Source organism: Anomaloglossus baeobatrachus, chromosome 6 (assembly GCF_048569485.1).
Source record: "Anomaloglossus baeobatrachus isolate aAnoBae1 chromosome 6, aAnoBae1.hap1, whole genome shotgun sequence".
Lineage (NCBI taxonomy): Eukaryota > Metazoa > Chordata > Amphibia > Anura > Aromobatidae > Anomaloglossus > Anomaloglossus baeobatrachus.
Genome location: NC_134358.1, coordinates 386,017,307 through 386,042,989, shown reverse-complemented (window position 1 = coordinate 386,042,989; position 25,683 = coordinate 386,017,307). Strand labels below are relative to the sequence as shown.

At 44.8% G+C, this 25,683-nt stretch overlaps 1 protein-coding gene across 12 annotated transcripts in view; it reads right to left on the bottom strand.

Moving 5' to 3' along the window:
• ITPRID1 (ITPR interacting domain containing 1) overlaps positions 1–25,683 on the bottom strand; it is a 347,534-nt gene that overhangs the window by 143,619 nt on the left and 178,232 nt on the right. For all 12 annotated transcript variants that reach the window (XM_075315082.1, XM_075315081.1, XM_075315078.1 and 9 more), the window contains one exon: positions 24,368–24,422. In XM_075315082.1, the coding sequence (XP_075171197.1) occupies positions 24,368–24,422 (55 nt within the window). The remainder of the gene's footprint in view (positions 1–24,367; positions 24,423–25,683) is intronic.

The window sequence follows — 25,683 nt, the reverse complement described above, 5'->3', positions numbered from 1 at the left end:
ACAATAAAACAAGGGTGGACATTTCTGAAATTATATGATCCCAAACACACAGCCAAGGAAACTTTCAATTGGTTTCAGAGAAAAAAAGCTTCTAGCATGGCACAGCCAATCACCTAGCCTAAATCCAATCGTAAACTGATGGAATGAACTAAAGCTCAGAGTTCATAGTTGGAGCCCATGAAACCTTCAGGATTTAAAAAGTGTTTTTGTGAAAGAATGGGCAAAAATAACACCTGAGCAATGCATGCGACTACTTTCTTCATACAGGAGGCATCATAAAAATTATCATTACCAACAAAGGATTTTGTACGAAGTATTAAATACATTTCAGTAAGTGTGTTAAATACTTTTTTCCTGTGTCATTTCTCATTATTACACATCACTAAATTTATGGACATTTATAATTTGATGTCTTTGCCTGGGTAGTTTGGATGTGTTGTTATCGATATCTGTTGAGAAATGTATTTGCTTCGAAAATATGTGACGTGTTCAATACTTATTTCTTCCCTCTGTATATCCTACATCAAAATACACCTGTGAAGCCTGACAATATTTGGGAAAATAGGGTTATAGGTAATGATAGTGTGTACTTAGTTGAAGTAGAGGTGCTGGTAGATAGGATGGATATCCCACGTAGTATTTTCTTATAAATCACCGCACTCTCAGATATAATTTTGCAAAGGTGCTTAAAGTTTATTAACAGATATGTTGAGCAAACAATAGGTGCCAGTAAATTGTGAAGAAACTTGTGACAAGTTTTGTCGCAAGTTTCTTCACAATTTACTGTCACAAGTTTCATCACAATTTACTGGCACCTATTGTTTGCTCAACATATCTGTTAATAAACTTTAAGCACCTTTGCAAAATTATATATGAGAGTGCGATGATTTGTAAGAAAATATCTGGGAAATTGCAGCTTTTTACCAACCCTTAGTACATGTGTTAGCCAAGGCCGTGAAATTGCTTGGATGGGTAGATACTAGGATGTTGCCTGGAACTGAAAAGTTTTCCTTTTGTGACATAATACCTACTTAGTAGCTACATACAGTCTCTAGTGGCTCACTAAAGATAAGATTTTCAAGACTTCAGATCTAAAAATGGTGCAAGTAATGAAACAATATTTCCAATTACCACTATTCCTCACTATTCCATATTGATTCATTTCATAATGTATCTGTATTGAAGAGTATTATTATACTGAAATATTTCTGTGCATCACTTGAAATTATTGCACTAGATTCCTATAGTTATTTATTTTTTTCATGTAAAATATATGTGAGGAAATCAACTTTAATAATATATGGGATTAATCACTCCTGTCCTGGAGAGGGACAGGAGTGACTAATCCCACACACATAGACAGAGGAAAAAACAAAATTAAAACTCACAGCAATCACACAGAGATATAGACAATATGTGCTCAGGAAGAAATTAAAGAAAGGGAGGAAATAATTGGACAACAAGAGTATTTTCACAACACATCAAACAGCACACACAAGTTCACTAGCTACTGGATATCAAAGCACAAGGACCGGGATCACATAAAACTATCATCAGCATGGCATGGCAGCTGTTATAGGTCTCCTACAACAGGTGACTCAAGCAGTAATCCCCAAGCTAGCAGAAATTGACGCAAGGAAATGGAGAAAAATGGAAAAAAGAAGAAATTAACTCCTGCAAGCCCAATTACTAACAAGAGAACAGCTGGTCAATGCCATAGCCTGTCTGTGCAACTCAAAAGCATCATCGTGTGTAGTGTCTGACTCTGCTGAGTGAACAGTCAGACGTAGTCCTGACACTTGGCGAGTTTTGAACCAGACACTATGGGGCAGTACCCCTCCCTCTACGAGGTGCCTCTAGACCCTCAGGACAGGTCTCTACAGATGATCGCAATGGAATGCCGAAACTAGACACTCTGCATGGACACCAGTGGCAGGCAAGTAATTTCCTCAGGACCATAACCCTGCCAATGAACTAAGTACTGTAGAGAGCGATGGATAAGATGAGAATAACAATTCTCGATACCTGGAACTCCAAAGAGCCATCAACCAAGACCAGACGTGGAGGAACAGGAAAAGAAGTTGCCAAAACCACAAATTTCTTTAACAGAAACTTGTGGAAGACATTGTGGATCTTATATGATGATGGTAAGGCCAGACAGAAAGCCAACAGGTTGATGATAGCCGTAATTCTGAATGGACCGGTGAAATGAGAACCTAACTTTTCTGATGGTACATTAATCTTAATGTTTTTTTGTGGATAACCACACCAAATCATCCACACACAGGTCCAGACCCAGCACACATACATAGTCAGCCACACTCTTATACCTAAGCAAGGGATACTGAACCTTTTCCCATGTACATGATAATACAGAGTCCAATTTGTCATTTTTGGTTACCTTAAAAAAGTGCTCTTTCAGAAATGTACAGAACTCGGGATGCTAACTATAAACAAAAAAGAAAGGGGACACATCAGAGGACTCATAGCGGCGAGTATTGATAGCAAATTCAGCCAGAGCAAGGCATGAGGACCGCTCCTCCTGATTATGTGAAGCAAGACAGCGCAAACACTGCTTCAAGTTCTGGTTCATGCACTCTATTTGCCCATTAGACTATAGATGGAATGCTGATGAGTAAAACAATTTAATCCCTAAGAAAGAGCAGAATGCTCTCCAAAAATTGGCAATAAATTGAGCACCACTGTCAGATACAATGTTGGATGGGACTCCATGGAGTCTGACAATTTGACGAATAAATAACTGTTCTAAAGTGTTAGCATAGGGAAAGATGGTAAAGTGATAAAATGTGTCATTTTGGAAAACCTGTCAACCCCAACAAAAATAACAGCATTACTAGCAGAGGGAGGAAAATCTGTAATAAAATCCATGAAAATATCCATCCAAGGTTTGATTGGAAAACTCAGTGGTAACAAATAAGCTGATGGATGAGAGTGTGATGCTTTAGAACGCATACAGGTAGCATAGACTGATAGGCAAGGTACCACATCCCTCTGGATTTTGGGCCACCAGAAACTATGTAATTCGAAATCCAGAGTTCTATTCAACACTGGGTGACTAGCCAGGACCGAATCATAATGTTCTCTCAGCACTTTAAGGCGAAGATTCAGAGGGACAAATGACTGGTTATCTGGGACCCTTGATGGTGCCTTATCCTGAGCTTCTGCAATCTCAGATTCTACTTCTATACTGAGAAATGACACTATCTTTTGCAGGATGGGCACTAGTTCCTCACAAGGTGCCCCACCCCTCCAAAAAAAATCCTTGGACGATATATAACAACAAAATTAACACCCAAAAATTAAACCTAATAAAAAATAAAGACCATGGAGTTTTTCTCGGTGTGAAAAGTTTTGCTGATTTGAGAAAAAGGAGATTTCTATGGCCCATAATTACAGTAACTGGATGATTAGCTCCATCCAAAAAGTGTTGCCGCTCTTCAAATGCCAACTTAATAGCGTGTAACTCCGTATTACTAATGTCGTAATTACTTTTAGATGGAGATAGCTTCTTAGAAAGAATGCACATGCACAAAGTTTGCCAATAGACCAACCCTGAGACAATACAGCTCCCACCCCTACCTCACTTCTACCGTGAAGGGAAGAGAAACATCAAGCTGTATCCACACCAGTGATGATGCAAAATATCTTTTGAGACAATCAAAAGCATATAATGCACCCTAAGACTAGTTAAAAAAGTCAGTACCTTTATTGTTATTTCATTCAGAGGTCTTGCAATGGCTGAAATATTTTTTAATAACTTTCTGTAATAATTTATCAGGATGATCCCATTTCATAATAGCCTGCAACATAGAGAGATCCATCCTAAAACAAGAAGCGGAAATTATGTAACACAGAAACTGAAGTTCCTGAATGGTGAATACACATTTCTCTAATATAGCGTACAATTTGTTCTCCCTGCAGGGGTGTGGGATATTATATACAGTTAGGTCCAGAAATATTTGGACAGTGACACAATTTTCGCGAGTTGGGCTCTGCATGCCACCACATTGGATTTGAAATGGAACCTCTACAACAGAATTCAAGTGCAGATTGTAACGTTTAATTTGAAGGTTTGAATAAAAATATCTGATAGAAATTGTAGGAATTGTACACATTTCTTTACAAACACTCCACATTTTAGGAGGTCAAAAGTAATTGGACAAATAAACCAAACCCAAAAAAATATTTTTATTTTCAATATTTTGTTGCGAATCCTTTGGAGGCAATCACTGCCTTAAGTCTGGAACCCATGGACATCACCAAATGCTGGGTTTCCTCCTTCTTAATGCTTTGCCAGGCCTTTACAGCCGCAGCCTTCAGGTCTTGCTTGTTTGTGGGTCTTTCCGTCTTAAGTCTGGTTTTGAGCAAGTGAAATGCATGCTCAATTGGGTTAAGATCTGGTGATTGACTTGGCCATTGCAGAATGTTCCACTTTTTTGCACTCATGAACTCCTGGGTAGCTTTGGCTGTATGCTTGGGGTCATTGTCCATCTGTACTATGAAGCGCCGTCCGATCAACTTTGCGGCATTTGGCTGAATCTGGGCTGAAAGTATATCCCGGTACACTTCAGAATCATCCGGCTACTCTTGTCTGCTGTTATGTCATCAATAAACACAAGTGACCCAGTGCCATTTAAAGCCATGCATGCCCATGCCATCACGTTGCCTCCACCATGTTTTACAGAGGATGTGGTGTGCCTTGCATCATGTGCCGTTCCCTTTCTTCTCCAAACTTTTTTCTTCCCATCATTCTGGTACAGGTTGATCTTGGTCTCATCTGTCCATAGAATACTTTTCCAGAACTGAGCTGGCTTCATGAGGTGTTTTTCAGCAAATTTAACTCTGGCCTGTCTATTTTTGGAATTGATGAATGGTTTGCATCTAGATGTGAACCCTTTGTATTTACTTTCATGGAGTCTTCTCTTTACTGTTGACTTAGAGACAGATACACCTACTTCACTGAGAGTGTTCTGGATTTCAGTTGATGTTGTGAACGGGTTCTTCTTCACCAAAGAAAGTATGCGGCGATCATCCACCACTGTTGTCATCCGTGGACGCCCAGGCCTTTTTGAGTTCCCAAGCTCACCAGTCAATTCCTTTTTTCTCAGAATGTACCCGACTGTTGATTTTGCTACTCCAAGCATGTCTGCTATCTCTCTGATGGATTTTTTCTTTTTTTTCAGCCTCAGGATGTTCTGCTTCACCTCAATTGAGAGTTCCTTAGACCGCATGTTGTTTGGTCACAGCAACAGCTTCCAAATGCAAAACCACACACCTGTAATCAACCCCAGACCTTTTAACTACTTCATTGATTACAGGTTAACGAGGGAGACGCCTTCAGAGTTAATTGCAGCCCTTAGAGTCCCTTGTCCAATTACTTTTGGTCCCTTGAAAAAGAGGAGGCTATGCATTACAGAGCTATGATTCCTAAACCCTTTCTCCGATTTGGATGTGAAAACTCTCATATTGCAGCTGGGAGTGTGCACTTTCAGCCCATATTATATATATAATTGTATTTCTGAACATGTTTTTGTAAACAGCTAAAATAACAAAACTTGTGTCACTGTCCAAATATTTCTGGACCTAACTGTATGTGTTGATCATCTATCTATCCATTGTGAGACTGTGACCGGGGTTATCTATGACGGCCGGTATGTCTCGCCCCGGTTGTGCTCACTCCATGATAGAAAGTAAATCCACTCTAGGGTTAATGCTGTTTCCCTACAGGCTGAAGGAAGGGTTAAATGGAAACAGGAACAAGGGCAGGTGTGCCGGGTGTGAGGGAGTGAACACAACTCCCTGAGTTCTCTGCCGGAGAGGCACATGTATATTGTGGTGGACTTTTGTTTGGACATTAAAACCGTGTGCTGTGAACCTTAATGCCTGGATCCCGTGTCTTCTGCTGCGCAGCCGACCGTGCTACCTCACATATGGTGGAGAATGCGGGCATGACAGCCGGTGAGGTGTAGCATTTATCCCTGGTGACCCAGTAGCACATGTCCTGGATTCGAGCGGCTATACTACAGCCCAAACCCGGCGACGCCATGGAGGACATACTAAGGCAGCAGCAACAGACTAATGCACAGCTACAAGAGGCTAATGCACAGCAGCAACAGACCAATGCACACCTGCTCCGGGCGTTGGAACGTCAGCAGCAATCCTTGCAAATGCAGGAAAAAAGGCACCAAGAACAGATGGTTCTCCTGGCCAAGTCGATCCGTGCCGGACCGGCAGCAACAACCCCGGGACCGGGTGACGACGGCAGCGTCCGGAAAGCGGTGAGACAAGCGTTGCAAAAGATGACCCCGGGGGATGATGTGGAAGCGTTCCTGGCGGTGTTTGAGCGGGTGGCCGAGCGGGAAAACCTGCCGACCCCCCAGTGGGCTGAGGTATTGTCGCCCTATCTGACGGGGGAACCCCAAAAAGCGTACCTGGACCTCTGTACCGAGGACGCCATTGACTATGTGACCCTGAAAGCCGAAATACTGGCTCGGTTGGGGGTGAATACCTATGTACGGGCTCAGCGGGTAAATCAGTGGTTCTATGAGGAAGCCAAACCCGTACGCTCCCAGGCCTATGACTTGTTGCATCTTGTAAAAAAGTGGTTGCAGCCTGACACTCTGAGCCCGGCGCAAATGGTGGAAAGGGTAGTAGTGGATCGTTTTGTGCGCACTTTACCCGTCACCGTTCAACGGTGGGTAGGACAGGGTGACCCGAGTACCCTGGACCAATTAGTGTCCCTGGTAGAGCGGCATGTGGCTACGCAGGACTTGATACGGGACACTGAGACTTTGCGTACCGCCCGTCGGTCCGGCCCCTCCAAGCCTAGGGCCAAGGACCCACCGCTGACAACGGTGCAGGAGTCCCCTACCGTCCCGTCTGAGGCCGCGGCCGCCATTCCTGAGGTCCGGAAGGTTCTGTACCCTAAACGACAACCCGTCAAGGGGGTTTCCGACCCATTAGATGTTGGCGGTGCCAGCGGGTGGGACATATGGAAGCCCAGTGTCCACTCACCACGGAGCCCATGGATTGTGGGGTTACCCGGCGGGGTTCAATGTATGCTCAGGTGGTGTGTACCACTGACCTGGTCTCCCCAGAGACGGAGCCCCACTTGTGCCAAATACAGGTGAATGGATGTCCGGTTACAGGATTGTTGGATTCCGGAAGCTTAGTGACCCTTGTGCGATCCACCTTGAGGGCTAAAGTAAAGGCCACAGGACGTACCGTGGGGGTGGTTTGCATACATGGGGAACGCCGAGACTATCCCACGGGGATTGTCACCATCACAGCACCTTGCGGTCAGGTGCAACATGAGGTGGGACTTCTTAACACTCTTCCTTATGACGTGATCCTAGGAAGGGATCTGCCCTATTTTTGGACTATATGGAGGGGACCCCCTAAGTCCCCTCAGATATTGGTCAGTCCGGGACCTGAGCCCTACAATCCTGAATCCGGGACGCCTGCCGTAGGGGTCCCCCTGATAGGGACAGAGTGTGAACCCGATAGGTCACCCCTAGAGGTATTGGCAGGAGAGGCTGAGATGGTCGAGCCCATCCCGGAGTTGGAGGCGTCCCCGGATACATTTGGGACAGCCCAACTTCAGGACCCTAAGTTAATACATGCCCGGAGTCGGGTGACAGTAGTTGACGGGGTGGCACAGCTACCCGGTGCCCAGGTAAGGTACCCCCATTTCGCTCTTAAGCAAGATTTACTCTACCGGGTAGATGAAATACGGGGCGTGGGGGTAGAACAGTTGGTGGTGCCCCAGCCGTATCGCCGGCGGGTCCTCGACTTGGCTCATAAACACCTGATGAGTGGCCACCTAGGGGTCAAGAAAACGCAGGAGCGAATATTGCAAAGGTTCTATTGGCCCGGGGTCTTTGGGGAGGTAAAACGGTTCTGCGAAACCTGCCCGGAGTGTCAGCTTACCGCACCCCTGACCCATTTTCGCAGTCCGTTGGTACCGTTACCCATTATAAAAGTCCCTTTTGAACGGATAGGGATGGATCTGGTGGGGCCCCTCGTAAAGTCCGCTCGACGGCACCAACACATCCTAGTGATCCTTGACTATGCCACCCGGTATCCCGAGGCGATACCTCTCAGACATACTGCAGCAAAGCTTATAGCTCGGGAGTTGTTTGCTGTGTTCTGCCGGGTGGGGTTGCCCAAGGAGATCCTTACGGATCAGGGGACCCCATTCATGTCTAAAGTGACCAAAGAGCTATGCCGGCTACTCCAGATCAAGCAGTTGCGTACGTCTGTGTATCATCCTCAAACGGACGGTTTAGTCGAGCGTTTCAATAAAACCCTGAAAACCATGCTCAAAAGGGTGATTTCAAAAGACGGGAAAGACTGGGATATGATGCTTCCCTATTTGATGTTTGCCATACGAGAGGTGCCACAGGCATCCACGGGGTTTTCGCCTTTTGAATTGTTATACGGGCGACATCCCCGGGGATTGTTGGACCTGGCAAAGGAAACATGGGAGCAAGAGCCCACCCCCCATAAAAGTGTGATTGAACACATTTTGGGTATGCAGAACCGCATAAGCGCGGTCATGCCAATTGTGAAGGAGCATTTACAGGAGGCTCAGGCCGCGCAAAGCGGCTGCTACAATAGACAAGCCACCGTGCGGACCTTTAAACCCGGGGATCGGGTGTTGGTATTAATCCCCACGGCGGAGAGTAAATTCCTGGCTCAGTGGCAAGGCCCCTACGAGATAAAGGAAAGAGTAGGGGTGGTTAACTATAAAGTATTGCAGCCCGGTAGGCGGAAACCTGAACAAATATACCATGTCAACCTATTAAAACCTTGGCAGGAACGGGAAAGCCTGATGGCTGTTTTTTCCCCACCTCCCTCCTCTTCGGGTCGTTCACATCCGGCTCCAGCGACCTCCGGAGAGGACGAACCAGAAGTAAAGATTGGAGAAGCCCTCACCAAGACTCAGAGGCGAGAGGCCAGACGGTTGGTTCAGCAGAACCCCGATGTCTTCTCCGAGCTGCCCGGTAGGACCAATCTGATACGACATGATATTGTCACCGAGACCCACCTGAAGGTACGCCTGAAGTCATACCGGGTACCGGAGGCTCAACGACAAGCCATATCGGAAGAAGTAAAGACAATGTTACGCCTGGGGGTCATCGAAAAATCCCGGAGTGAATGGGCTAGTCCGATTGTCCTAATACCAAAACCCGATGGCTCCTTAAGGTTCTGCAATGACTTTAGGAGATTGAACGAAATATCCAAGTTCGATCTCTACCCCATGCCCCGGGTGGATGAGCTGACTGATAGGCTGGGACAGGCGCGATATTTTACCACGCTCGACCTGACCAAGGGGTATTGGCAGGTGCCACTGACGGAGTCCGCCAAGGAGAAAACCGCTTTTGTTACGCCGGAGGGTCTCTTCCACTATGTTGTCTTGCCTTTTGGGTTACATGGCGCTCTGGCCACGTTCCAGAGGTTGATGGACTTAGTGCTGGAACCCCACCAGGCGTATGCATCAGCGTACCTGGATGACATCATTATTTACAGCTCCGATTGGCAGACCCGCTTGGAACAGGTACAAGCGGTGGTGGACGCGCTTCTAACAGCCGGATTGACAGCCAATCCCAAGAAATGTGCATTGGGACTCACGGAAGCCCGCTACTTGGGCTACGTGATAGGCCAAGGAGTGATTAAGCCCCAAATTAACAAGGTTGAGGCGATCCAGAAGTGGCCTAGACCCCTGACCACGAAGCAGGTTAGGGCCTTCCTGGGTATCGTGGGGTACTACAGGAGGTTTGTAAAGGATTTTGCGGGACTATCAGCCCCCTTGACGGACCTTCTCAAAGGCAAGAAGTCCGTCATGGTGCGCTGGACTCCGCAGGCCGAGGACTCCTTCCGGGCCCTGAAGGAGGTCCTGTGCGGACAGCCCGTTCTTGTACACTCTGATTTCCGGAAGGAGTTCATAGTACAGACTGACACCTCAGAGGTCGGCCTGGGGGCAGGGCTGTCTCAGGTGGTTCAGGGGGAGGAACACCCCGTCACCTTCTTAAGTAGGAAGCTCACCCCTCCCGAGCGGAATTATAGCGTAGTGGAGAAGGAGTGCCTGGCGATCAAGTGGGCCTTGGAGTCCTTACGCTATTACCTGCTGGGACGGCAGTTTCGCTTGGTGACGGATCACTCTCCACTGGTCTGGATGAGGTCCGCCAAGGAACGGAATGCCCGGGTTACCCGGTGGTTCCTTTCTCTGCAGAACTTCCGGTTTACGGTTGAACATAGGGCCGGTGGGTTGCAGGGCAACGCCGATGCCTTGTCCCGCGGCCCGTGTTTGATGGCGGGAGTTCAATCCCGCACGCTTGAACTGAGGGGGGGGGGTATGTGAGACTGTGACCGGGGTTATCTATGACGGCCGGTATGTCTCGCCCCGGTTTTGCTCACTCCATGATAGAAAGTAAATCCACTCTAGGGTTAATGCTGTTTCCCTACAGGCTGAAGGAAGGGTTAAATGGAAACAGGAACAAGGACAGGTGTGCCGGGTGTGAGGGAGTGAACACAACTCCCTGAGTTCTCTGCCGGAGAGGCACATGTATATTGTTGTGGACTTTTGTTTGGACATTAAAACCGTGTGCTGTGAACCTTAATGCCTGGATCCCGTGTCTTCTGCTGCGCAGCCGACCGTGCTACCTCACACCATCTATCTATCCATCCATCCATCTATCTGTCTATCTATCCATCTATCTATCTATTATCTATTATCTATCTATTATCCATCCATCCACCTACCTACCTATTTATCCATGATCTATCTATCTATCTATCTATCTATCTATCTATCTATCTATCCATTATCTATCTATCTACCTATCTATTATCTATCTATCCATCTATTTATCTATCTCTCTGTATCTAGCTTTTGACAGTATGTAAAAGTCCATGTTAAAAACACATTTCCGTGTGTTGATCATGTGCTATCCGTGTGCCGCACGTTTTTTCTCGCACCCATTTACTTGTATTGGTGAGGCATGCAGGCAATTTTGCAGAGCAATAACTAACAGATGTGCTCTGCTCTATTGTTTAACATTGTTGCAAGTGCAATGAGATTTTTTATTGCACTCTCAGATTTTATACACAGATGTGACTGAATCCAAATCACTTTCTGTTGTCACAACCTGATTTGAACCTAAATTTGCAGAGAAAAATTTTGTAATATAAACACTGCTTTTATCTTTTTTTTTAAGCTTGAGAACCCTAGAAAAAGCTTTAGAATATTAGAAAAACCTATTAGCACATTTTTTGGAGAACATGCTTAGAAAAAATATAAACTTTAAGACCTGATTCTTATAGCATTTTTGCCAGAATTCTGGAGTAAATTGCTTTGAATAGTTGACAAAATGTTAAAAGTTGGGCATGGCCTTATGGCTTGTCTAGTTCATGACAAACTGTGGCATTCCATAAGGCCACTTTCAGACAGTCATGATCATGAGTTCGATCTCGAATTGCAATTCACGGATTTATCGCTCGTCTCCAATCCAAGCATCATAGAAAAATATAAAGCTGTAACACTCAGGTCAGGAGATGAGCGGCCGCCATTCCTTGCACCGTGATCGAAGATCGGACTGATGATCACAGACATCTGAGAGAGCCCTTAATCAAAAATCTTACTCCAGTCAGGGAATGGAGTAAAATTTCTGGCATGGGGCAAGGAGGCGCACGTCAATTGTCAGATGCTCCTGATTTATTAAGAGGCGTATGTCTCTTCATGAATCATGTGTATCTGATTCCAACATGCTTCCTCATTAAGACTGGCAAAAAAAGAAAAATCACTATTCTTGATAAATCAGGACCTTAAAACCCCTTCACGATCGGCCGATTTTGCGCTTTTTGCTTTTTTTTTTTTGCCTTCCTTCTTCCGAGAGCCATAACTTTTTTATTTTTCAGTCAATCTGGTCATGTGAGGGCTTGGTTTTTGTGAAACGAGCTGTACTTTTAAATGTAACCATGGGTTTTACCATATTGTGTACTGAAGAATGGCAAAAAAATTCCAAATGTGGAAAAATTGAAAATAAAAGTGTGATTACACTATTGTTTTTGGTATATTTTATTCACTGTATTCACTATATGGACCAAATGATGTCTGGGTGTGATGCCTGAGGTTACTGTGAGTTCATAGACACCAAACATGACTAGGTTTACTTTTATCTAAGGAGTTAAAAAAATCTGACGTTTGTCCAAAAAAAGTGGCGTATATTTGCACCATTTTCCGTGACCCGTAGCATTCTCATTTTTTGGGATCTATGCCTCAGTGATGGCTTATTTTTTGCATCTCGGGCTAACATTTTTAATGGTACCATTTTTGTGCCAATGTTATGTTTTGATTGCCTGTTAGTGCATTTTGTGCTAAATCTGAGATAACCAAAAACCATAATTTTGGCATTTGGAATTTTTGTGCCGCTACGCCGTTTACTGATCAGATAAACTGATTTTATATTTTGATAGATCAAGCATTTCTGAATGTGGAGATACTAAATGTGTGTATATTTTTGTGTATGTTTTTTAAAAATTTTTTTAACCCTTTAATTTTCAATGGGGAGAAAGGAGGTGATTTGAACTTTTAGGTTTTTTTAATTTTTATTTTCAAAATTTTTTTTAAACTTTTGTTTTTATTTTACTAGTCTTGCTAGGGGACTATAAAGATCAGCATTCTAATTGCTCATTCATGTCTCCCAATCAGAGCAGCCCCGCTCAGACTGGGGAAAATGATCATCTCTTGTAACCTGCAGTACTCGGCTGTTTCTTACAGGATCTGAGTCATGTGAGCTACAGGAGTCATCACATGACCCTGTGCTACCATGTCAACCATCGGATCCACGTGTTCACATCTCGTGACTTCCGTTGGCGGACAGTGAGTATGCAATTATCGCGATCGCTGTTAAAATGGCGCTGTCACATCTTGACAGCACCATTTAAGGGGTTAACAGGTAAGAGGGGATAACAATTCCACTTCTACCTGCGAGGTACACGTCAGCTGTACAAATCAGCTGAAATGTGCGCGGATCCCCACCTGCTGCCCGAATCAGCAGGTGGGGATTAACACTATGACCGCAGGGACGTAATATTACTGCCCACGGTCGTTAAGTTAATAAATAGGAAAACAGAGATAAACATGCTATATAGAACCTACTGTAACAAGTTGCGATAATTTACAAGCCAACATTGTACGACTTCCTAATGAAGACTGCAAAACTAGCGTCAATGTGTTCCATTTCACAGTTGTGAGGTATTAAATCTGTGGGATACAACTAAGGGCATTACTCTTTTGTTGATGTTGCCATTTCTGGCTCTTAAGTTTCTCACTGTAATACTGGGGATGTTTATGACTGTTTTTGGCCATATACAGTGGGGGAAAAAAGTATTTAGTCAGCCACCAATTGTGCAGGTTCTCCCACTTAAAAAGAAGAGAGAGGCCTTCAACTGACATCATAAGTAGATGACAACTATGTGAGACAAAATGAGAAAACAAATCCAGAAAATCACCTTGTCTGATTTGGCAAGATTTGATTTTCAAATTATGGTGAAAAATAAGTATTTGGTCAATAACAAAAATTCATCTCAATATTTTGTTATATATCCTTTGTTGGCAATAACAGAGGGCAAACATTTTCTGTAAGTCTTCATAAGGTTGGCACACACTGTTGGTGGTATGTTGGCCCATTCCTCCATGCAGATCTCCTCTACAGCAGTGATGTTTTGGGCCTGTCGCTGGGCAGCATGGACTTTCAACTCCCTCCAAAGGTTTTCTATGGGGTTGAGATCTGGAGACTAACTTGGCCACTCCAAGACCTTCATATGCTTCTTACGAAGCCACTCCTTCATTGCCCTGGTGGTGTGCTTGGGATCATTATCATACTGAAAGACCCAGCCACGTTTAATCTTCAATACCCTTGCTGATGGAAGAAGGTTTGCACTCAAAATCTCATGATACATGGCCCCATTCATTCTTTGATGTAAACGGATCAGTCATCCTGGTCCCTTTGCAGAGAAACAGCCCCAAAGCAGGATGTGACCACCACCATGCTTCACAGTAGGTATGGTGTTCTTTGGATGCAACTCAGCATTCTGTCTCCTCCAAACATGATGAGTTGTGTTTCTACCAAACAGTTCTACTTTGGTTTCATCAGACCATATGACATTCTCCCAATACTGTTCTGGATAATGCAAATGCTCTCTAGCAAACTTCAGACGGGCTCGGACATGTACTGGCTTAAGCAGGGGAAGACGTCTGCCACTGCAGAATCTGAGTCCCTGGCAGTGTAGTGTGTTACTAATGGTAGCCTTTGTTACAGTGGTCCCAGCTCTATGCAGGTCATTCACTAGGTCTAGTGTGTCGTTCTGGGATATTTGCTCACCGTTCTTGTGATCATTTTGACTCCGCGGGGTGAGATCTTGCATGGAGCTGCAGATCAAGGGAGATTATCATTGGTCTTGTATGTCTTCCATTTTCTTATTATTGCTCCCACAGTTGATTTGATCACACCAAGCTGCTTGCCTATTGCATATTCAGTCTTCCCAGACTGGTGCAGGGCTACAATTTTGTTTCTGGTGTCCTTCGACAGTTCATTGGTCTTCACCATAGGGACGTTTTACTGTTTGAGGTTGTGTTATACTGATAACAAGTTCAAACAGGTGCCATTACTACAGGTAATGAGTGGGGGACAGAGGAGCCTCTTAAAGAAGACGTTACAGGTCTGTGAGAGCCAGAAATCTTGCATGTTTGTACTTGACCAAATACTTATTTTCCACCATAATTTGCAAAAAAACAACCTTGCCAAATCAGACAAGGTGATTTTCTGGATTTGTTTTCTCATTTTGTCTCTCATAGTTGTGGTCTACCTATGATATCAATTACAGGCCTCTCTCATCTTTTTAAGTGGAAGAGCTTGCACAATTGGTGGCTGACTAAATACTACTTTTTTTTCCCCCACTGTATAATCAGTTTAATAAGTTATCCACAACTAATTGTTTCTACTTATATTTTAAATCATCTAATTTGTTGTTGGGCACCTAAGTTTAATTCATTAATTAATTATATTTGACGTTTTACTATATTTTAGTGTTTGATATTCTTATATACAGTGACAAGCAAAAGGGTAACAATGTTTTGAGCTTTTTACTCTCAGGCTGCTTATTTCACCATCCACAACATCTTTCAGCATGAGACTACCTTGATTTTATAGACAATAATCTTGGCTATCTCATACATATATTTGACTTGGAACTATTAACAAATGACTGGTTATGCAGGTTCTTGTCATTCCCTTGCATGTTGGTGCATACTGGTCAACTCACTTGGGTAAGCATAGAGCTTTTTTTTCAACTCTACCCACAAATGTTTGATTGGGTTGAGGTCTGGGGACTGTGGGGTCCAATCCAGCTCCTCTAGTACATTGTCATTGAACCATTTACACACCAATTTTATGGTGTATTTTTGGTCATTTTCCTGCCGGATCACTATCTTGTCCTTTTCATACCCATAGTACTCGAGTGTATGAATTAACTTGTCTTGTGTGAAACTGGAATATAGCTCATTATTGAGACCACCATCGATCCTGGTCAAGTATCCAACACCTTTAGTTGTGAAACAACTCCATATCATTAGGCTTCCTCCACGGAACTTGACAGTTTCTTCAATTTCTTCATCTGTTAGACCCTTTTTCCTTTGTTTCTTCTTCACCCATTTGCACCTATTACAGCATAGTCTATTGAATTGTGTCTCAACGCACCAAATCACCAGTTTCCAATCTTCAACTGTCTACTTTTCGTACCTTTTTGTAAACTTGAGCCAACGCTTCTTATGATGTTATTAAAGTCGAGGCTTCTTCACCTTTTTTTAGGCTACCATTCCAGACTTATGTAGCATGCGACACAGTGTATACATGGATGTCTGTGATCTCACTATTACAAAGCATATGAGCCACACACACCACCATAACTGACACACCTTGTGGTGAACTGACTTGTTGTTTGCGATATTTTGAATACACGTTCACCTCTTGGCTTTTTAAGCGATGGATGGATTTAATTTTGTATTCTTCTAACTGTCATGGCACTAACATGAAGTAGTTTGTTAATTTAATTTGCTGAGAGACCGGTATAGATTAGATGGATGATGCTGTTTCTTTTTTCTTGGGAAATCTTCTTCATGGCTGCTCCTTGATTTAAGCCAGTGACCTTTCACTTGGGAGTCAACCTAATAATGCACTGATCTACTAGGGAATGTGAGAACAGGTTGTAATTTGTAGTATACAAGAAGAAAAACATTTTTTAAACACCAGGAGCAAAACAGTAACAATGCAGTGACATGACAAGAATCTGCATAACTAATGATATGCTAAACAGTTGCAAATCAAGTTTATATATGAGATAGCAAAGATGATTGTCTATAAGATAAGGGTAGTCTCATGCTCAAAGCTGTAGTGGATGGTGAGATATGGAGCCTGAAAGTCAAAATTTCAAAACTTTGTTACACTTTTGTTTGTCACTGTATATTGATCCATTTGTATGCTGATTTATATTCATGCATATATATTTTATTGACATCAATTATATTACGGCTTTTGTCTTGTATGATTATTGCATTATATGCCTGCCTCTCTTAATGATTGTATGTTTTTATGGGTAATTTTGTTTTTCTCTTTGTCTTTTCCATTGGGCAGTTGATGAATTAGTGATATATTATTATTATTATTATTTAACTGCCTTCAGCTTGATCTCAAGCTATGGCAACCTGTAACAATATCGATTTTGTGCAAGCCTAGATAGTTCCAGCCGGGTTTTCTCTGCCATTTTCTTGATTGTATCAAGCTATCAGGTTGATGGTCTTCCTCTTCTCCTTGTTCCTTCTAATCTTCTCCAGTGATTGCTCTCTTCCTATAATGTGTCCAAAGTAGGCAAGTCGTAGCTTGGTAATCCTTGCTTCAAGTGACATGTCTGGCGTGATTGTTCCAAAATTGAATTAATTATTCTTCTTTCCATCCATGGTATTGATAACCTCCTTCTCCAGCACCATGTTTGAAAGTGTTGATTTTTCTTCTGTCTTGCGTCTTTATCTTCCAGGTTTCGCCTCAATATTTTATCACTGAAAAGACCAAAATATTTATGAGCCGTGTCTTCGTCACCAGTGAAATGTTCTTTGATTTGAACACTTTGTCAATTGATTTCATTGTTGGTTTGCCCATTGCTATTCTCCTATTGACTTCTGGTCATTTTTTTATTTTTATTTTGTCATGTATTTTTTGATCATATTATTGTTTATATCTCTGTTTGTTCTTATCAACTTAACTCTAACATTTGAGTCTACCATATTTTTCTGACTATAAGGTGCAATGGACTATAAGATGTACATAGGTTTTATAGGAGAAAAATAGAAATAAAACATTTGAAGCAAAAAATGTGGTAAAATATTTAATAATGCTGACACTGTTATGGGGAGATCTGCTGCTGCTGACACTGTTATGGGGTAATCTGCTGCTGACACTGTTATGAGGGTAGTCTGCTGACACTGTTATAGGGGAGATTGGTAACTGATGCACTGTTATAGGGGAGGTCTGCTAATGCACTGTTATAGGGGTGGTCCGCTCATGCACTGTTATAGGGGTGATCTGCTGTCACTGCTATGGGGTATATTGGTCGCTGATGCACTGTTAAAGGGGTGGTCTCATGGCCGGCTTTAGGCATGTGCGACTTGTGCAGTCGTACAGGGTGCCGACGGCCATGCTTCAGGGGGGGCACCGCAGAGAGGTAAGAAATAAATTTCCTGCCTTCTTCAGTCCCAGCACTGCGTTTTTATTGTAACCGCAGGTGCACGGGCAGAAGGCTTTGATGGGAGGAGCCGCAGGGAGACCTTATGTGTGAAGCTAAATGTACAGTCTCAAGCGGCGCCCCTCCATCCCTTTCTTGAAGCCTGGCAACCAGGCGCCCGCGCCGTGCATACAAGCGGTGTGATTGGCGCGGAGATAGAAAGATGAGTTTCCTCTACTGCCCCTGCTCCAATCGGTGAATGTGCGCATCAGTCGCTCTCCCGCCTAGCTCCGCGGGCTCACCTCATCTCACATCCCCAGACCTCGACAGCAGAGAGAAGATCATGCCCTGTATGTGACCGCAGCGCAGGTGCAGTTTATTGCAGGCAGTCCTACGAGGTGTAGAATTGGCGCAGAAGCTGTCTGTGCAGGTGGCCGGCTGCCTGCCTCTCTGTGCAGGCGGGCGGCCGGCTGCCTGCCTCTGTGTGCGGGTGGCCGGCTGCCTCTCGGTGCGGGTGGCCGGCTGCCTCTCTGTGCGGGCGGCCGGCCGGCTGTCTCTCTGTGCGGCCGGCCGGCTGTCTCTCTGTGTGGGCGGATGGCCAGCTGCCTCTCTGTGCGGAAGCCGGCCAGCTGCCTGCCTCTCTGTGCGGGCGGTCGGCTGCCTGCCTCTGTGTGTGGGTGGCCGCCTGCCTCTCGGTGCGGGTGGCCGGCTGCCTCTCTGTGCGGGCGGCTGGACGGCTGTCTCTCTGTGCGGGCGGCCGGCCGGCTGTCTCTTTGTGCGGGTGGATGGCCGGGTGCCTGCCTCTGTGCGGCGGCCAGCCGGCTGCTTGCCTCTGTGTGCGGGCGGCCGGCTACCTCTCTGTGCGGGCGGCCGGCTGCCTGCCTCTGTGTGCAGGCGGCCGGCTGCCTCTCTGTGCTGGAGGCCGGCCTGCTGGATATCTGTCTGTGCGGGCAGCGGTGGCTGTGTGGAGCAGGGCAGTGTGGCTGATGTCCCAGATGCTGTGGTTTGAAATGATGGCGTCTGGGGAGGCCAGTGTGCAGATGGAGCTCTCAGCTCAAGATCTTGTCATTGAATTGAGAGCTCAATCTGCTCCAGATGCTATTTCTTTGAAGCCCGCACCGCTGACAGAGCATCTGGGACACCCGCCACACCGGCCTGCTCCACACAGCCAGCACAGCTTCCACTGCCAGCACAGCCCCCACTGCTGCCAGCACAGCCCCCACCGCTGCTAGCACAGCCACACCGTTCCCACCGCAGTGCTTGCCTCCTGTGACTCTGCTCCCCCTCCAGTAAGACAACAATGTATAAGATGGACCCCATTTTTTTACCTTTTTTTATCTATAAATTTGGGGTGCGTCTTATAATCCGGTACATCTTAAAAAAACAAAAATATGATATATGATATTGTTACCATCAAGGATATGTGATTGTGTTCCTGGAGTGGGCATCATTTTCATGCAAGGGGTGTTGTGTGTGTGTACGCGTGTGTGTGCGTGTGTGTGTGAGTCCTTACATAGCAGTATATTAATATGTACCCATTATTGTAAAATGGCACCACCTTGAAGGATAACCACACGAGGATAACCCTTTGCAATAAAATGATGCCCCCCTCCAGTCCATAAAAGTGAAGTCCACTACTTGGACAACCCCTTCTCACTCCCTTTGTTTGCCACAGAAAAATAAAGAAAGCTATACGCCCCTCTGGTGCAGCCTCGGTTCCAGCGATGTAAAACTGCGTTCCAGGGGCATCTGTGACATTGATATAACAACAAGCCCCAAAAGCAATCAGCGCCAGCTTCCTTCTGCCCACCTTTGGACATTTCGGCAGAAATTCAGTGTAGCGCTCACATTCTGCTCAAATGTCTGAAGGCGAACAGAGAGACACTGGGCGCTGTTTGATCAAGGGGCCTCATGGAACGCAGCTTTAGACATCGCTAGAACCGGAGCTGTACCGGAGGGGAGTATAGCTTTATTTATTTTTCTGGGGCAAACAAGGGGAATGAGAAGGAGTTGTTGACATCCCATTTATAGACTGGAGTGGGGCATCATTTTATTTCAAAGTGTGTATGTGGTTATGCATCAACAAATGGAATGAATAGGGGTTGTCAAATTTAGTGGACAGCCCTTTTAAAGGGGCTGTTCTTTTAGGTAATGTCTAGCCTAAGTTGTAGGTTATTATAAAGAAATTATAATGCTGTTACGCAAACACCGTAAAAAAAAAAAACAACAAAAAAACTTTGGGAAAGATCACTCCAAAAATGTTTTTTAGTCTTACTGAAAACACAAAAATTGAATAAAAAGCCAACAAAAGTCATATGTGAAGGAATAAGCCCTAAAAGCTCTTTTGAACAAAAATAAATTAAGAAAGGTACAGCTCTCAGAATATGACGCTGCAAAAAGAAATTAATTTTGGTAAAATATTGCTTTTAGTGTGCAAAAGTCGCAAAGTATAAACAAATTATATAAATCTGGTATAGTGTAATCGTTCTGACCCGAAGAATAAATCAGTCATCACTTTTATCGCATGGTGAACTGAGCAAAAAATGTATAAGAATAAGCGAATTGCTGGTTTTCCCTCATTTTGCTTTTGGAAAATCTGAATAAACAGCAATCAAGAAATGTTATGTACCCCATAATAGTACCAAAAATCCTTCAGCTTATTGCGCAAAAAATAGCCCTGTTCACTCCAAAAAGAAAAAAGTTACAGTTCTCACATAATGGCGACAAAAACATGATAGATATACATGATACATGATAGCACATGGAGATAAACTCACCTGCCCCCGCTCCTGCTGTCCGTGGTGCTGAACTCTCCGGCTCTGCTGCATCTGGCCGCCGCTGTGTCTCCCCTCTGCAACTACTTCCGTGTCGGCTGTGCCGTGCATAAATTAATATGCATGACAGTAATTAGCCGGACAGGAAGCAGCAGCCAGCAGAGGCCGTATATAGCGTCGCTGATGAAGTTGAATATAAAAATCACTTTATTTTCAATGTCCGTGTTTTTCTGGTACATGTTTCACAGATTACACCATAGTGTGGTCTGTGGGACATCAGTGATGCCGGAAAAAAACGGACATGTTTCTGTGCGCAACAGATAAAGCGTGTGAGCAATAGGGAGTACCTGCCTAAAAAAGCGCTGCAAATACACCATTGCAGAGGGACATGATGCACAGCAATTTCAAAATGATTTTGCTGTGCACATGTGCTGTCTTTGGTTAATTATTTTAGCTGCTGAAGGCTTCAAAAGCCATGAAACGGCTAAAAGAAGTAACCTTCTCATTTGTGGGGCGGCTAAAATTGGAAGAAGCCAATCGCTCTATATACTTAAAGGACACAGAATACAGTCATTGCATAGACGCCAGAAATGAAGCCAGTAACAACGGCGCATACATATAGACTTTCAGGATGGTTTTTGCAAATGATTTTTCATTTTTTTAAATAACTAAATTTCAGTATGCTTAGGGCGAGGCTTTTTTTGTCATTTCATAGTACATGAAAAAAAACAAACTCAGCAGAAAAGCAATACAACCGGGCACCGGGGTCTTGTGATCTGCAGCCAATCAGCGACTGCCTCACTATCCCTCTTTCAAAACTGTAATCCAGAAGAAATGAGAGCTGCTGCTGTTTTATGACTTCCTCTAGATGTCAGTTTAATCTAAAGGATGAGAGAGTAAACCAGCTGCTGATTGGATGCAGGTCGCCTGTGACATGGTCTGGGGGCAGCAAAGGGTAATTTGGCACAGGGCGCCATTAAGCCTAAGGCCGGCCCTGGGTGGTCTGCTGTCACTACTATGAGAGAGATTGGTCGCTGATGCTCTGTTATAGGGGTGGTCTCCTGTCACTGCTATGGGGGAGATTGGTCGCTGATGCACTGTTATAGGGGTGGTCTTCTGTCACTGCTATGGGGGAGATTGGTCGCTGATGCTCTTGGGCAACACTCTTGTATGGAGACAGCAGTTTTGCACAACCTTTGTGGATCTGCATCTGTTACAAACTTACAGCTTCCATCATCCTGTCCAAGCATAATGGGAGTTGTAGTTTTGCAACAGCTGCAGGGCCACATTGCCAGGTAGCCCTGCACTGGAATTTGCCTATTTTAAAGGGAATCTATCAGGTATTTTTTAGTACAATACTAATGGAATCCTGAAATAGGGATTGGGCAACCCTTTTAGGATATATATAACTTCTATTGTTCCACCTTCTCCAGTTTCTTGCTTTAAGTGTAACACCCACGGGGCAAGGGTCAAATGTACTCGTTGCCAGGCCGGTGATGTCAGGTCTGGGATATCACAGGTGGCCCTGCCCGACTTTGTGGCCCCGAGGTGTACAATAAAAGGGGAGATGGATGGTGGATGGGATGATGGGGGGGCTTTCCTCCGGGGCTGATGGTGTCACAGCAAGGATGTTCCTGCTTCCCATAGGTGGAGCGGGCCTCGGGGAGAATGATGAGGGTTGTTGTAGTCGTTGGCGCCGAAGCGTGGGGCAACGGCACCGGCAATAAGAGGCTAAGTCAGCTGCTGCAGTTCCAGGTCTTTTTACTCACCTTTCAAGTGCTGCCCTCAGAGTAACGGTCTCTGCCGTCATTGGCGCCAGTCGATCCTGGATCCTTTGGAGGTCAGAACCGGTATGATAGTCCGTCGGACCTTCCTTCTTGCGCTTTTAAGGATGGATCCCTGTGGCCTGAAGCTGCTTGGGGACCCCGGTTCTGGTAGTGTAAGTTCCCGTCCCGGGTGCAGGTGACGCGGGTCCATGGTGGGGACTGACCTTGATCATGGCCCCGGGCCCTCTCTGCCACTCTACTCCGGGATCTTGTGGTGGCCAGAGGGACATACACTCCCCCTGTCCTGCAGGCTCTGGTGATACAACGTGAAGTCTGTTCCACCCTAGGGCTCTGCACCCTGCACTGCTCCGGTCCCGAGGGAGCAATGAAGCTCTCTCCTCGGCAACTGTATTTTTATCCTTCTACCCACAGGAGCTACCGAAAAACCCGTCCACTCCTCTCCTCTCCTGCTGGAGAGCTCTCCTTTTCTGTTGTGTCAGATCCTAACTCCCCCGGGTGGCCGTTCCTCCCCTGTTTCCCTGTCACTAGTGGGTGGCAGCCCCCCATGTTTGGTGACTACCTTAAGACCTGACCCTAGCCCAGTCCCCAATGGGGAGGGCAACCTGACTGTGTGTATGAGGTTTTGTTTTGTGGAACCGGTACCGACCTCCTCTGGACCCAGGGTGAGTTCCGCACCTTAAGTGAGGTGCAGCACCCAGTGGCGACGGAAGCCTCAGAAGTGGCACATAAGCTCTGGTAAATTCAGTGTTGTGAAGCAGATGTTAATCTAAAATTAATTTTCACTGCTCCCACACCCATATTCCCACCAACCTCTCGGCTCTGACGTCAGTGACTATTGCTGACCTCGGTGCTGAAAGGTGGGCGGGATTATGGGTGTAGGGAGCAGAGAATATTTATTTTGGATTTACTATCACTGATGCTGGTGCCAAGATGTGGGTAGGATTATGGATGTGGGGAGCAGTGAATTTTCTTTTTGATTGGTTTAACATCTGCTTGACTGGCTGGTGCACAACAATGAATTTACCTCAGCTTATAGCAAGAAAACTGGAAAAGGTAAAACAATAAAAGTTACATACTCCACTCCTGCCTCTCTTGCTTCGCACTTCTGTGAAACCCCCTCCTCCCAGCCCAGGGACAGTAGCATCGCCCCACTCGCTGCTGGTTTCCTGCAGCAGTAATGCTAGTTTCTCACTTGCGTTGGACGGGATCCGTAGCATTGCGTTGTGTGACGCATGCAACGGATGCGTTGCATATAGTGGCACAACGCATGCTACAGATCGTACAAAATAACGCAATCCGTTGTAGTTTTTTTTCCTTGACTTTACACATCTGAGCATGCGCAGTTGTGTAAAGACAGCTGCGTTAACGGAATCCATCAAATGACCCATTCTAACGGAATCCGCCACCACAGGCGTCCATTATAAAAACATCGGACGCCTAACGGATTCCTGCAGGTTGCGTTTTTTTGACACTCCACCAAGCGCAGAAAAACGTTACATGCTGCGTTCCATCTGCCCGACGTAGCGTCAAAAAAACGACGCTGCGTCGTCCAGCGGATGCAACGCAGACACTTGCATTACAGTGCGTCGTCCATACAAGTCTATGGAGAATAACGCAGTGCATTAACGGACTGCGCTATTCTCCATAGTGACGGAATGCGCTGAACGCAAGTGTGAAACTAGCCTAACCCTGTTCCTCCCTCTATTGACCCCGCTTGACTACTACTGTCCTCCCACAGTGAGCCAGTTAAGCTACATTCGGACCATAAGACGCACTCCGATTTTCCTCCCAAATTTGAGGGAAAGTGTGTCTTATAGTCCAAAAAATACTGTATATTGCTCGGACTTTGTTCTGTAGGGGTTTTTAATATTCCACCTGTAGAAGGTAGGTATTTCCTATTAATTAATATATTGTAATAATTTGCTCTTTCTGCGACTGTTACCACATCACAAACTTGGTTATAGAAGGTTCAACAAGATCCTTAATGGTATAAGACATTGTACTGACCAGATATGCTGTCCTGCTTTACTGCTCTAGGACAATCTTCTTCAAAACTCAGCACCTATAATGAATAGAAATAACTTAAAGAGGATCTATTGGTTATAAGGAAAACATAAGAGATGACAGTAGATGAAATCACAAGACTTCTAACAAATCAGATTATTTCCCTCAGCTTTAGGCCTCTTTCAGAAGCCCTTTTTAAAGGATAAAACCATTACAGTCTATGGGGCTGCTCACATGTCCATTTCTTTTTTTTCATGGCTAAGTGATATACAAAAATAGCAGCGTCGTGTTTTGATCCGATTCATGGATCAAATTAGCCATATAAACTTATGGGTTGTGAAATCCACAGACAGCACACCGATAGCGTCCTTGTGCAGTGCGTGTGCTGTCCATGATTAACATTGCAATATATAGAAGCTTTGCCGTTTCTTTTTCCATCATTGATGGTAAAAACTGACCAAATACTGATTAAACTCCAAAAGAATGATGAACAAAGGTCCGTGTTTTTACATATAAGAAAAATCATTAGCATCTGAACGAACAAGTAGCCTATGTTCTCATCATGAGTATTTGGTTAGTTATTGATGTGGATTTTCTTCAGCATTTCTGCACCTATGAACTAAATTTGACTCTTGCGTTTTTTTATAGTATTTTCTTGTGCATATTTTAACATACGGTTGTAACGTGCTTTTGATCATACCTCCCAACTTTTGAAGAACAGAAAGAGGGACAAATTCTACAGTGCGCTGCTGCATATTTTGACCACACCCCTAGCCATACCCCAAGCCACACCCATTTGATAGTAAGGGGCATTCAGCAGATACCCAGGACTGTTTATGAGAAAGTTCTGGCTGCTCTGAATATTTATATGTTTCACTATATGACATGTTGCTTTTTTGTGTCTGTAAGGCCCCTTTCACACGTCTGTGATTCTGGTACGTTTGTGCTTTTTTTTAAACGTACCAGAATCACTGACATATGCAGACCCATTATAATGAATGGGTCTGCTCACACATCAGTGATTTTTCACTGCACGTGTCTCCGTGCGGCATACCCGCGTGTCCGTGATTGCCGCACGGAGACATGTCCATTTTTTTCTGGCATCACTGATGTCCCACGGACCACGCAGTGGTGTGGTCCGTGAAACATGTGCCAGAAAAAAGCGTGCTTCTAAAATAAAAAGCATTTTAACTCACCCGGCTCCAGCGATGTCCTCTGCAGCTTGTTCTCCCTGCTGCTTCTGAGCCGGCTCATTACTGTCGCGCATATTCATGATGCACGACACAGCCGACCCGGAAGCAGCTGCTGCGGGGGTCAGC